The sequence below is a fragment of the Primulina huaijiensis genome, chromosome 16 (genome assembly GCF_012295235.1).
Source record: "Primulina huaijiensis isolate GDHJ02 chromosome 16, ASM1229523v2, whole genome shotgun sequence".
NCBI classification, from domain to species: domain Eukaryota; kingdom Viridiplantae; phylum Streptophyta; class Magnoliopsida; order Lamiales; family Gesneriaceae; genus Primulina; species Primulina huaijiensis.
In genome coordinates, this window is record NC_133321.1 from 17198218 (window position 1) to 17212209 (window position 13992).

The 13992-nt window shown below is 37.1% G+C and overlaps 1 protein-coding gene across 4 annotated transcripts; it reads left to right on the forward strand.

Annotated features, from left to right (window-relative positions):
- Positions 1 to 33: 33 nt before the first annotated feature.
- LOC140962111 (uncharacterized) lies at positions 34 to 11789 on the forward strand. Of its 4 annotated transcripts, XM_073420977.1 has the most exons (28): positions 34 to 456; positions 1265 to 1424; positions 1716 to 1808; positions 1891 to 2005; positions 2106 to 2265; positions 2340 to 2514; positions 2838 to 2972; positions 3312 to 3869; positions 4007 to 4319; positions 4398 to 4615; positions 4700 to 4768; positions 5527 to 5643; positions 5733 to 5975; positions 6497 to 6544; positions 6639 to 6773; positions 7099 to 7254; positions 7356 to 7418; positions 7509 to 7616; positions 7698 to 7781; positions 8086 to 8133; positions 8823 to 8897; positions 9357 to 9452; positions 9525 to 9605; positions 9685 to 9756; positions 10126 to 10170; positions 10259 to 10342; positions 11107 to 11210; positions 11305 to 11789. In XM_073420977.1, exons 1-28 carry the CDS (start codon positions 233 to 235, stop codon positions 11441 to 11443), a joined length of 3918 nt encoding a protein of 1305 aa, XP_073277078.1. In that variant the 5' UTR covers positions 34 to 232; the 3' UTR covers positions 11444 to 11789. The 4 variants fall into 4 exon arrangements, with proteins under 4 accessions (XP_073277078.1, XP_073277074.1, XP_073277076.1 ...); XM_073420973.1 differs by having other exon boundaries at positions 4007 to 4615; XM_073420975.1 differs by having other exon boundaries at positions 3351 to 3869; positions 4007 to 4615.
- The last annotated feature ends 2203 nt before the right edge of the window (positions 11790 to 13992 follow it).

The following is a 13992-nucleotide window of genomic DNA, read 5'->3' on the forward strand; positions in this document are numbered from 1 at the left end:
CTTCATCAATTTATGAAATTGGGTTACTTGGATTTTGGGCCCCTCAAAGAATCGCCGACCAAACGAACCGAACTCCGACGCTGTTATTGTTCAGTTGACACCTCCGAGGAACGGTCATCGTTTACCCTGCTCCTCTCCGGGGAGACCTCCGTGTGAACACCATGGAAGCCATATTTCTCTGCCCGTAGGTCCTGAAAACTGTTGAATTACTTTCCTTTCGTGGCCAGCTGCAATGGTGGGCAAAAGGACGGGTTCGATTTCGCGAGCGAAGATTTCGGGTCGAATAAATTCAGTAAAGTACGGCGGTTCCGGGGACATTGCATCGAAGCTCAACCAGCTGCGGCGGCTCCGAGAGGAGCTGTGTGGCGCGGACTCTGTTTTGTTGGAGGAATTCCTCTACCCTCTCCTTGACCTCCTTTCTGATAGTTTCAGCCCCGTTCGGAAATCCATCACTGAGTATGCGCTTCTGTAATCCAATTATGTATAATAGCTCAATTAACAAGAGTAAATTGTCAAAGCAAATGTTTCCCATGTGTGTGTGTGAGTTTTGCAGGTCAAGATTAAATTGCTGAAAGCAATATTTTCCCATTTGTTTACGAAAAACTCACAGGCCAAATATCAACCTTTAGTGTCTTCTGGCGATAAAAATTTTCCCTCTCAACTGACTGCATGTTATCAAATTGAAACTTTTATACTACACGTTTTACAGCTGCCTTCTAATTGAGCTTCACCATGTTTGGGCTCTCCCTTTGGTGAAATTAAATTTTGTGTTCGATCCAAGCTTTCTTCACGTGAACCTCAATCACTATATTCTTTAATTATCCGGCTATAAATCCTGCAAGAATATTAGGTTTCCGTAAGGTTTTGCGACAGAAAGGGTTTCTGTTCACGAACAGCTTCAATTCATTTCCCGCCGCGTCTAATTTATTTTAAATTTTAGTTGCACTATGATGTACCTAGGCTAGGCTTCTGCAAGCAAATTATGCTTCTTGATGGGAAAAAGATTGACTTCGAAATTTGCCTGTGGTTGCAATAATTTTCGAAATATCGGTTCAGTGTGTGGATACTACACAAATATCCCCCCTAATTGTAAAAGCAAGCACTTTTATTCAGCTGTTCCAATCTGATTTGAACTAAGCTTGCTGGATTAAATGTGTTCATCTTGAGGTTGCATCGTTTACTTTCCGAATCAAAGTGCTAAAGAGGACTAGAATTGAGATTACATTGTACAGTCATGTCTACATAATGTTTTCAATCAATGCAGGATAGTTGGCCAAATTGGATCGAAGCACTCAGAGTTCTTGCCTGAAATTGTACCAGCACTGATAAATATTCTGAAGGATGATGCACCTGCTGTTGCTCGCCAGGCTATCACATGTGCGATTGATATATTTCGGTGTACTCTCATCAAAGTTGTGATCCAGGTTGGTTTATGTTTTATGTTCTTAATATCCTATTGGTCAGGTTGGTTTATGTTTTATGTTCTTAATATCCTATTGGTTTTTGTAATTTTGATGTGACATTGATAGGACTAGATGATGATCATTTGGGCGTGCTAAGCTCTATTAAATCCTTTGTTTTGGCCCTTCATGAAAATAGGCCTTGTTATATTCTTTTGCTTCTTGTCTATGTTAATGAATATTTTATTATTTGTTCTAGGTGTGAATCAGTTTGTAATTGATATTTTTTCCTTCTTTTTTATATGTAATAACCAGGGCTTGTACTCAAGTGAGTTTGATGAATCACTTAAATCATCTTGGGAATATGTACTAAAGTTAAGAGATGAGATATACTCATTGGCGTTTAAGGTAAGTGTGGCATTATTACATGATAATTTATTTGAATGTGCAAGTTTATGAGGATCTTCTAACTGCCGAACGATACACTAAGGTGGGAAGTGATGGGAGAAGGTTGCCCGCATTAAAGTTTGTCGAATCAGTTGTTTTACTTTACTCACCTGACCCTAATGGTTCTTTGGAACCTTCCTCTGATCAAGTTTCTGAAGGTAAATTGGTTTCTAATTTGTGTAAGTGTAAAGTTTTGGTGCGTTACCTGGATGTAGATTATACATTCAAATGCATATTTGAACTTAATTTTTTTGGTAGAGGAATTCAATGTCTCGTGGCTTCGTGGAGGTCATCCTATACTTAATGTTGGAGATCTGTCACTTGAAGCAAGTAAAAGTGTGGGTAAACTGCTTGATCAACTGAGACTCCCTGCTGTGAAATCAGTTAGTAATCTAATGATTATCGTACTGATCAAAAGGTCAGTGCTCGATGTCTTTCTTTCTAACTGTTATTATTTTATTTTGTTTTTTCATTTTGGTTCTGTTGTTTCAGTCTTTCAACAGTTGCAAGGAAAAGGCCAGCCTTTTATGGTCGAATATTGCCAGTTTTACTCGGTTTGGATCCTTCAGTCTCTGCTAGCGAAGACTTTCATATTTCTGGGTCACGTCATGCTTTGAAGAATGCTTTTGAATGTTGTTTGAATTGTACACACCCTGGTGCTGTTCCGGTATATATTATTTTATGGGGTTGGGTTTTTAGGATTTGTGTTTCATATAGGACATGTGCATTCTTAGAAACCACTTTATTCTCCTCAGTCTTCCCAGTGACAATCCTTGTGTTGCGTTTGCCCGACATTTTTGTCATCATGAAGCTGTTTTTGAAATGTCTTGTTCTTTTTTCTACTCATTATCAGCCCAAGAGAATTGTTTTCTAGTCCTATTATTTTAGCTGGTGTAATTTCACATTGATTTTGACCTTGTAATCTTTTAGCTCTTGGAATTTCTGGCATTATTTTGGATTTGATACTCGATCTTTTCTTTTTTTATTTAGTGGCGGGACCGTCTTCTTAGTGCACTCAGCGAAATGGAACTTGGAAAATCATCTGAACAAGAATGGAACCTAATGCGTGAGAATAATGGAACAATAGACTTGAAAGATGATTCACATATTTCTCAGACTCATGAGGTATTAGTTTGTTTATATTAAAAATTTGTGTTGTTTGGGGGGTGTGGGGGGTTTGCGCGGAGTGTGCATTGGTATTTGAAGATGGGGAGGGGCATGGCCCTTACTCTTTGGTGGAAATGTTGGCAAAGGAGGAAAATAAGAGTGATGAGACGATCTTTCCTGTTAAGGAGAAGTAAACCCTTCCCTTGGGAGGAGGATTGGAGACGTTAGCCTCTCCCCTCTTGCCATTGATCATACCTTATTAACATCCTTCTACATGCCTCTATTCATTTATCCATGTACTTTGGTAATTTATGATGAAAGGAAACACATGCAAGTAATCTCTCAAGTTTCTTTCACGATGGTAAATCTTCTGACGGAGCACTTGCCGTTGAACAGAGTTATGCAGGGAGGAAAAGACCAGGATTGCATGATGGTTCAGATTTTAATCAGGATAATATGTCTGGAAAACGTGTAAAATCAACAGTTGGCGTTATAGATGGATCAGTCCATGATCCAAAAGGGAATCAGGTCAATGTCCCTTCAGTTGGGCGAGCATCATCCATTACAGCTGCAGAGAGCGGACCAGTTCCACAGCTTGTTGCTATGTTTAGTACATTGGTTGCTCAGGGTGAAAAGGCAGCTGCATCTTTGGAGATTCTCATTTCGAGCATATCAGCTGACTTGCTAGCTGACGTAGTTATGGCTAACATCCGTAATCTTCCTCCCATATACCCTAAATCTGAAGGAGATGAAGTCCCACTTCTGGATATAGGTCCTCCTCCTGGTGTTGAACATGATGCCCATATAAAAAATTTGTCCTTGTTATTGACAGAAATACTTTCACATCCAAGCTCTTCCCAACTGAAAGAAGATAAAACTGGATCTCATCATCATTCAGGTTTAAGAGAGCTTGAGGCAAGTTTCATCTAATCCGATTTGCTTACTCATTCCCTTTGTAAATTATATATAGAGTAGCATGTGTTGTTCCTTCTATAAGTTGGTTTGCATTCAATTGCTTGTTTGTCAGTGCATTAACCTGATTGCTTCTTTAGCATGCTCAAGAAGAAGAGGTAACACAGGCTACTGTGGGTGACGGAAATGTTGCATATGACGGCCTAGATTTTTCTAGTCAACAAGCATCAGTATCTACTGTTGAATCTGGTTCTCGTGAAGATATTCCATCTGGAATTCATACTGGTCATTCAGCCATAAAATCTGAAGTCACCGATGCCAAACTTCAGGAGGAAGAAATACCCGGTCTTTCTTTGTCCATTCAGGATGGCAGAATTGATGAAAATTTAACCGCTCTTTTATCAAATTCTACCAATTTAGAGGATGCTAATAATGACAAAGCCACTAATTTTGGTAATTCTCCTGTAGAATTGGCTCAATCTTTGTCAACTGATAGGTCTGAGGAGCTTAGCCCTAAAGTGGCCGTAACAGATTCAACTAGCATCAATTCCTCAACGCCAACTTCTCTCGGGATGATCGCACAGTTGGTTTTCCCCAAGATAACAGCACCTGTCATTGTCCTTGTCGATGAACAGAAGGATCAGCTACAAGAGCTTGCTTTTTTGCGCATTATTGATGCTTATAAGCAAGTTACAGCTGCTGGAGGATGGCAACTGCGTGTTTCTATTCTTGCACACTCAGGAATTGAGGTAAACCCCCGCTACATAAGTGTGTCTGAATCTTGTGATGATGTTTTCACTGAGGTTTTGTTACCAGGATTTTGTTTGATGCAGTTTCCTTCAGAGTTAGATCCATGGAAGTTGCTAAAGATGCATATATTTTCAGACTACGTAAAACATGAGGTAGCTTGAATTGAGTACAATTTGTTTTTTCTGGATCCAAGAAATCTCATTATCTTTTCAATCTTTATTTAACTGAATTGAAAACTATTCTTGCTTTTATGGTAAGTTCTTGTCAACCTCGTCACTTCCATGTGCTTATCAATAATGCAGCCAATTGGTTTCATTTTCTCTTCATTGGATGACCTCATTTGTAAAAAATATGAGCTGTTTGAGATGTGTGACATGTAAGAATGCACCCTCACATCTTTCTTTGTATGAACCTTAACCTAGTGGCAATAACACTTTCCTAAATGAGAGACATTGAGACTTGGAATAAGTACTTAGCCTCTTGGCTTGGTCATAGAATATGGGGAATGGCTACATCATCTAATATTTAAAGCTATTAGAAGTGTGAGACATCGCTAAAATTAATGTTTCTATGCATGTAATCTTTGTATGACTTTTTTTTAAAAATTTTGGGTAGTTACTCTATGACTTTTTTCCTTCTGCAAAAGCATCATCTTGTGGTTGTTTTTGTAGCTAATTGTAGTTTACAACACTTTTGAGTGGTCTTTCCTGAATTAGGATCCACATGTAGCATATTACTAATTTATATATGTTCTCACCTAGTTGAGTTAATATGTGATTATTGGAGATCTTATGAGACTGGTTTAGTTTTGTGATGCGTACGAAATTGAATTCATCTATTTTTAGTGGATTTGCAGTTCTTTTTTGCTTTATGGTTTTCTACCATGCGGATGATTTATGCATGTTTCCAGGGGCACGAGATAACATTGCGCGTCCTCTACAGGCTATTTGGTGAGGCAGAAGAAGACCGAGACTTTTTTTCTTCTACAACCGCTACATCTGTTTATGAAACTTTTCTTCTCCACGTGGTAAATATCATGTCTCTTGTGTCCTGGTTTGTTACTTATAAATGCATGGGGTATTGCACTCTTATAACATTGTCCTGTTTTTCATGCAGTCAGAAACGCTAAGGGATTCTTTTCCTGCTTCTGACAAATCTCTAAATAGATTGCTTGGGGAAGTTCCTTATTTACCAAATTCAATTTTTAAATTGTTGGAGTGCTTGTGTTCTCCTGGATGCAATGCAGATGATAAAGAGTTACATGGTGGAGATCGAGTTATCCAGGGCCTCAGTATCGTGTGGAGCCTGATTTTACTGAGACCTCCAATCCGAGATGCTACCCTCAAAATTGCTTTGAAGGTTTTCTTCTTACTATGTTTCACCATGCAACATTTCCCCTGAAGGGACTAGATGCTAGTCTCTATTTTCTCCGCACTTTCTGCTTTTCAAAGTCCAGGCTCCAGCATTGCATTTTTAGATTTTGGCTCGTCAAAATTGGCTGAGGGTGGTCTTCAAGAATTATTATCAAGAAACCATATGAAACATATATTTTGTCTAGCAATGAAATGGTTTTGAGGTTTCCTTATAGGTAAACTAGCCCAGTCGTACGTGTGGATCACCTATTTTAGTGTAGCTTGCAACATTTGTTGAGTCTGCATGATCATCGACTTTGTAATCACCAGCCCCTTTCCGGAATACTATTGCGAGCCTAATTTCTCTCCCTTGAATGTGTTCCAGATTTCCAGATTTGTTTTTTTAGGTGCCTAATGGATTTATTTTGGATTGTAGTATTGTACATTCTTGCCCTGACCTCTTAGTTCTTTTGTGATTGCTTTCCTTACTGGAGGGTGATATGATTTTTTTCCTTTATTTTTTCATAGAGTTCTGTTCATCACCTTGAAGAAGTAAGCATGAAGGCAATACGTCTGGTACTAAATGATTTACTTACTCTTTTACTATTCTAGTGGTTTTTTCCCCAAAACAACTATTACGAACTCAATTTATGTTGTTTCAACTACTTAGGTGGCCAATAAACTTTATCCTTTATCATTCATATCTGAAAAAATTGAAGATTTTGCCAAGGAAATGTTGCTGTCGGTTGCCAATGACAATCAAACAGTTGTTACGAATGAGGCTGATGTTATGCAATTGCTGATGGTAACTATCTCAGATTTAACGTCTTATCAGTAGTTAAGTGTTTACATAACTTATATTCAAGTGCCTCAGTGTGCAAAGTTTGTAAAAGAACGTACACCGGGGAAATAGAAAGTAGCGTTATTCCTTGAACTATTTTGGGGGGCAAAGAGAAAGAAAGGAGGCATGATGGCGTCATAAAGCATATGAAATCAACATAGTATTATTTAGCTTTATAAAGTAAAGTCTATTCTTGCCCTATAATCTGAGAATCCAAATTTTCTGGCGAGACTTTCTAAGCAAAGTCATTTACTTTTGGAATTTGTGTTTCGGTATCCTTTATATTTAGGATGAGAAGATATCAAGTGAGAATCAACCAACGGGAGCGAAAATAAATAACATTGCTGATGACACTCAGCATGTGGCTACATCTGCAAGCGGGCAATCTTCTGCTGTAGCTGAAGTGCAACGTTGCATGTCTCTATTTTTTGCCCTCTGCACAAAGGTTTTCTTATTGTCATGTTTTTTTTAAATATTGTTTACTTTCCATTGTGAATAATTTGCTTGTTTGGTCTGAGACATGGTAGTTTTCTGTCTTGTTATCAGAAGCACTCCCTTATTCGTCAAATATTTGATGTTTATAAAAGCATGTCCGAGGTGGCAAAGCAGGTTTGATGCAGTCATGATTATATTTTACTATAGTGTTAAACACTGGTCAAATTTATGTATTGTTTTTAACAATAGCTGTATGATGCACAGGCAGTTCATCACCAACTCCCATTGCTTGTTCGAACAATTGGTTCATCCCATGAGCTCCTTGATATTATGTCAGACTTTCCATCTGGAAGTGAAGAACTTTTGATTCAGGTTTTGTTTTTTATATTCTTGTCACGACTGGTGTGAGTAGAAATGTTTGTATTTTGCTGGTAATCAAGTATACAAATGCAGGCTGTGCATACACTTACCGATGGAACAATTCCTTCTCCAGAGTTATTAGCTACCATACGAAGGTTATATGATACAAAAATTAAGGTGGCCATTATATCTTTCACTTTAACAACTATTCGACCCCTCTGTGCCTTTTCTATGTTGGATTATTCCTTTAAAATTTCAATTTAACTTTCATGTAGCAATGCTTTCTATCATTTACTTAAACCAATGATGAGTCTATTTCAACATGATGTTTCACTGAAGAATTAATTTTTTTATTTTATTTCAGTTCTGTACAGCATCTATAAGTTGAAAATTATGCTCTATTTATGTTCTGGTATTTATTGTCAAATCAGACTTAATTGAATTGTAAGTTACAGCTAGTTTAACTTGTGATTTTTTACAGGATGTAGACATTCTTATTCCGATACTGCCTTTCCTGCCTAAAAACGAGGTTTTTAATCCTTTCCACTGATTATTTTGGATTTGTCTTTGTTAATAATTTCTTTTTGACGTCTGCGGTTACTCTTGCTAAATATTTTTTAACCTGATCTTACTCCATTTAATAAATCTTGCTTCAATTTCTGCCTGTGAGGGATTTTCTTCCGTCCTTACAGCCTGCAGTTACCAAGGGTCCCCTCTGACTTACTGAAATTATCGTACTCTTGGCCCATTTCAATTAATAGAAAATAAATACTTTATCTGCTTTTCCATTAAGTTCTCTATAAACGGGATATGGTCGTGTAAGCTCTAGTTGCTAACACTATTAGAGGCAGCGATCCATAGAACACCATTAACAATTTTTTCATCGGTAATCATCATGTATAAATATTTTAAGGTATGCCATTCGATTCTCCTTTTCTCTATTGATCTATACACAGTGTGGTGATACTCAATGGGTCGAAGGGTTTCGAGGTGTTCTCAAATGTTCTGCTTCCATCACTGTTGCTTTCTCTGTTGGTCTCACTAGATTCACCATATGGTGGTAAATGAAGCTTGAGCTGGAAATGATTTTAACTGATTAAATCTTCCTCCCATGCTTGCTCAATTTTTTTTGTTTTCTGCTGGTGTAAGGATGGTTTTTATGCTTTCTTTGGTGTCATCTCCATTTATGACTACCAAATCTTTTCCTTTCCTTGTCAGGTTATGCGGATTTTTCCATATCTTGTGAATGCTCCACCGGATAAGTTTCAAGTAGCTCTCTCTCGAGTTATTCAGGTATCCAACTGTGTATCAGGTCATATTTTTTGGAAAAAATTTTGCTAGTCAACCGGCACAGCACAAAAAAGCGCTCTACTGTTTGTGGAACATATCATTTGTATTTGGATGTTTGATAGTCTTGTATTTCGACTTTACATTGTAATAGTTTCTATGCATCCCTTGAGGAATTCCTTTTGATGAACAAAAAGCTATCTTATTTTTTCTCTCATTTTTTTATTTATAGAGCAATTTGAATCTGTTTAATCATATTGAATTAACCAAAGCCTATATAAAAATAATTTTCTGGTGTGCCCACGCATCTATTTTTTGTACCATTTTTTTTAACTCAACTTTCATAATTTCAGTTTGTATAACATGCATGTGAGCACCCCTTTAGAAAACTGATACTTTTTTTCTTCACGGTCAGTCTGGTTATTCTTTTACTAAACAAACTCGCTTTCAAATTGTTATGTCCAGGGGTTAAATAACTCTGGTCCAGTGTTGACTCCAGCTGAATCGTTAATTGCCATCCATGGGATTGATCCTGAGAGGGATGGAATTCCTTTGAAGAAGGCAATGATCATTCTAACTTATGAATTGATTATGATGGATCAACTTATTAACTGGAAATATCCTTTTAAGCAGGTCACAGATGCTTGTAACGTTTGTTTTGAGCAGCGAGACATATTCTCTCAGCAAGTTCTAGCCAAGGTCTTGAATCAATTGGTAATAACCTTTAAAAACTCGAGACTTGTAACTTTTAGCTTACAATGTTGAGATAAATCACATTACATTTGCATTGTAGGTTGAGCAAATTCCTCTACCCTTGTTGTTTATGCGGACAGTACTGCAGGCCATAGGGGCTTTTCCTTCTCTGGTAAGTGCAAGCTATTTATTAGCACCCTGATTCTGTTATGCTTTTTCCAACTTGGTGTGCTTGTTAGATGCCCATTGTCTACATGCTGTTAATCAAGTATACAGTTACATGCATGTTCAAGTGAGAAAAATATTTCCACAAACATTTATATTATTATTTTCATGATACCTTGTGTACAGAGACCGTGAATCCACGTGTCAGAATTTGTTTTATTTTAGGATGTCAAGATATTCCTTCTCAAATAGATTACTTTACTGTAGCCTATACTTGTAGCAGTAGAGAATCCATCTCATTCCTTTTATGTCAATAGATAATGCCAGCGTACCTCCTTTTGTTAGTCTTTTGACTCTTGCGGATAACCTTTTTCAGGTAGAATTCATAATGGAGATTCTTTCTCGTCTTGTTAGCAAGCAGGTACCTCATCAGTTATCAGCCACATATCGCAAATTAAAAACATTTCCTATTCTGCTAGGTAATATATGTGATTATGCATAAATTTCAGATATGGAAATACCCAAAACTGTGGGTAGGATTCATGAAGTGTGCTCTTTTGACAAAGCCACAATCCTTTGGTGTGCTGCTTCAGGTGTGTCGTAAACTCTAAATTGTCAATTTTTAGTCATTTCCTCCTCCCAGAATCACTATGTGGTCAATTTAACCGGTCATGTTCCAATCATAATCTTTGTATTTAATTACCGCATTCTCATTCTTCAATGAAAAAAAACTTGGCCCTGCTGAACCCTATCTTATTATCATTGAAAGTGTTTCACCTAATAAGAATTGCAGTAGTTGTAGTCCGTTTGAAATTTTTTATACACTTTTTATAATCTATGTAGAGAATTCTTTTAAGCTTAGGAATCTATGAGTTGTTTCTAAGGCTAGTTGGACTATAGATCTGTTAAATGCACAAGCTCTCCATTTGTTCATTATAGAAGTGCCTACAGTTTTTGAGAATTCTTTAGATAATCAATTGGGAATGTCGAAAAAAACAAAATTAAGTGTTGGAGTAAAAAAATTGTTAGGATCTCCGAACATTTTGAAAAGGAGCTTTTAAACTTCAACAATTTGTTCTCAGAATTCTAGAGTTACATCATTCAATAATTTCTTCCCAGACAATGGGATGAAGCCAAAGAGAATGAGATGTTCACCTGGTGCAAATTTGGATTGCATCATTACACATGATATTCTTTCTAAGGTTAGGAACTGGTTGTATATTGTGTGTGCAACAAACGCTTTATAATTGCTCTCTTGAGGTTTTGCACTGGAACGTTCTTTATGCAGTAATAAATCATCTTGATGACGTACCGTGGGATTTGTTTACGACGGAAAATTTTTTCTTAATCTTTTCAGCTACCTCCGGCGCAGCTTGAAAATGCGCTGAACAGAACACCTGCTCTCAAGTCTCCTTTGGTTGCCCATGCAAACCAACCACACATAAGATCCTCACTTCCAAGGTTTTATCACACACACACACAGAGCTTATCAAGCTGATTTTGTGTTTTGATAGTGGGGTTGGATTGACTATGGATAATTTTTCCCCCATTTCAGGTCCTCGCTGGTGGTTCTTGGCATTGCATCAGATGCTCAAGCATCTAGTCAACCAAAACCAACTCAGAGCCAGTCTGTAGAAAATGGGAATTCAAACAAGGAAGCAGTGACAGATGTGTCAAAGGAATCATCAACTTGACTGCTGGTCCCAATTAGCCCGCTCGTTATGAAATGCGATGAACTAATTTGCCAAAGAATCTCGAAACAGGCAAGTGATTCATTTTGAAGTTTTGTTGAACTAGTTGGCCAATTCATTGGTTGAGTAAGTTAGTGCCGGCTTTCCGTAACAAAGACTGAAATCATGATACACTTAGTGGGTGATTACTTCCTCCCAGCAGTTCCACAGTTCACTGTATCTATAAAGTTTCAAGACATGTAGAGTGTTTTTTTCTGTGAAGAAAATTCCATAGTAGACTTAAATTTTCTTGTTGTAAAGATACTTATTGCGAATGTTCTTAAAAAAGAGAAGAATGTTTTTGATTTTATGTTTCGCGTCGAGCCGTCACTGTTTCAGTATACATCCCAAGAGTAATTAGCAGCACGTGTCCTTGAAAGTTTATGTTTTTGACAAGTAAATGTGATGAATAATGATACGATGCAACTTACTGCTTTTTTTAAACTTTATTTTTTGACCAACTGTAGCTTGTCTTTGTAAACGATGAATGGCTTGTGGCCTGTCCGATGAATACCCAAGGAGTATAAAGAAATCTTCTTTTTCTTGTGTGTGCACATACATGACTTGGCTTACATTGGATCCTCGTGTTTTCTGTTTGTTATACTTCGGTTAGGGGTAAAAGCATCGTCAATAAATAATCCACCGCTGTCTTCTTGGTATGTTAGATGTCTATTCACCCGAACCTGTGGGTGAGGCGACGTTATTGCTTGTCGGACGTGTTATCTACATTTACATTCCCTCGATTCAACCTGAAAAGCAAAGCCGCCTGTTATTTTTCCGAAATTCAGTATTTGCTTTCAAATTGTCCATCCTTTTTCTTCGTTTGAGCATTTACAATGATGTTGTGTATATCATGATGTGAGGTTCTGTTATTCTAATCACATAAAACGATATAAATATACATAAAGTATAAGTTATGTCTTAATGTCTTATATTGCCGGTTTGGAGCCGACGATTATGGTTCCAATACAAGGTGAAATTCCTATCAAGGAGTCGTTTCTCATCTCCGATTAGAACCGAACCGTTTAGATATGGTTCAGTTCTGGTTTTGACGATTCGATTCCATTTTTAGCAGTTTTGATTACGGTTTGATCCGGTTTGAATTTAAATTTAAAGTCTAAAAGAAAATTTACGACACAAAAGTAAAATTAAAATCAATTGTTCAACAATATACTACAATACAATAATATTAATATCTAGTTTTTATTTATATAGGTCAAATGGTTTAATTGCACTACATATATACTTCAAAATTTTAAAATTTAAGATTAATTTATAGTTTCGTTCCTTATTTTGAGAAACCGCAACCGAAATAGCAAGTACTGAAAAAAAACGATTTCGGTCCCAATTTTTAGATACGGTTCCTCGGTTTTTGGGAACCGTGGTCGGGTGTAAATTGTTGGGCCCCTTCTTAATGAAAACTAAAATTATGGATTGGATTTGGACTAAAATTAAGGCTATTAATCAGTAGTTGGGCTACAGAGGCCCATTTGTGGCACATAGTCTGATCTGTCGGCACCAGTGGACAATGGATCACTTGGGAGGCTGAGTGAGCAAAAGCATGGGTGTCGAGTATTACAAGATTCTTCAGGTGGACCGGAATGTCATGGCTGAATGTTGGAGGAATATTGTCTAAGAAAGTGAGGCTGTCGACTCAGTCTGCTCAGATATGTAATGGTAATCTTGAAGCTATTATCCATGATGGATTAAGAGATTCTGAAGAATGGATTGTTGTAAAAAAAATAATTCCGGTGTCCAATTTCTATGATAATTTGAAATCATAATTAAAAGTGTTTTGGCCCTCAATTGTTGGTGTATCATTCTGCTACTACGAGTACAACGAAGGGGTGTGTTTTATCCTATTTGGCTGAACCCCACCAAGAATAAATTACTACATTAAATCGTGCGAGGCAACTAAATAATTTCATATAAAATTTAAATTTTTGAAGTGAAATAACAAGATTGATCTTTTTACCTCCAAGAATATAACGACGACACATCATTATCTCCTTGTTTTTTTTAGCTTCCTTACATTTACGCGATTTGGATGTATTCATTTCTGATTTAGGGACAAGTTTTATAGCAAAATGAAACACTTTTGTTTGTTGCCAGATAAAATCGCGCTCACGGTAATCTTGGCTTTTCAACAAGTTGTCTCTTGCCTACCGAGTGAGAGCAAGGCTTACAGTCCTCCTGCCTCCACCTTCAATGTCAGACATCTCCGGTGGCTTGATTATCATGTGAGAAGAAACAAATTACCCATTCTTCAAGATGCATAAGCTGACAAAATGGTTGGCAAATTCTTTTATGTAAATTGCAGCTTGATTATTATGCAAAGCAGGGTCTGACCCATGGGGTATCTTTCCATTCATTCATCTTCATCAAATTTGGTATTAAAGATCATGTTCTTTCTTAAAATATATGTTGGATTGAAATCAGCAAAGAAACAGCACTCAAAATCGACGTCATTGATACCAATCGCAATAGAAGTAAAATTTCTGCAAGTTTAAACA

Excerpts from the sequence above, each read along its gene's own strand:
- LOC140962111 (XM_073420973.1), top strand. The coding sequence starts at position 233 with ATGGTGGGCAAAAGGACGGGTTCGATTTCGCGAGCGAAGATTTCGGGT. Across the intron at positions 457-1,264 it reads GTTCGGAAATCCATCACTGA|GATAGTTGGCCAAATTGGAT; the intron begins GTATGCGCTTCT and ends CAATCAATGCAG. Across the intron at positions 7,617-7,697 it reads GTGAAGAACTTTTGATTCAG|GCTGTGCATACACTTACCGA; the intron begins GTTTTGTTTTTT and ends ATACAAATGCAG.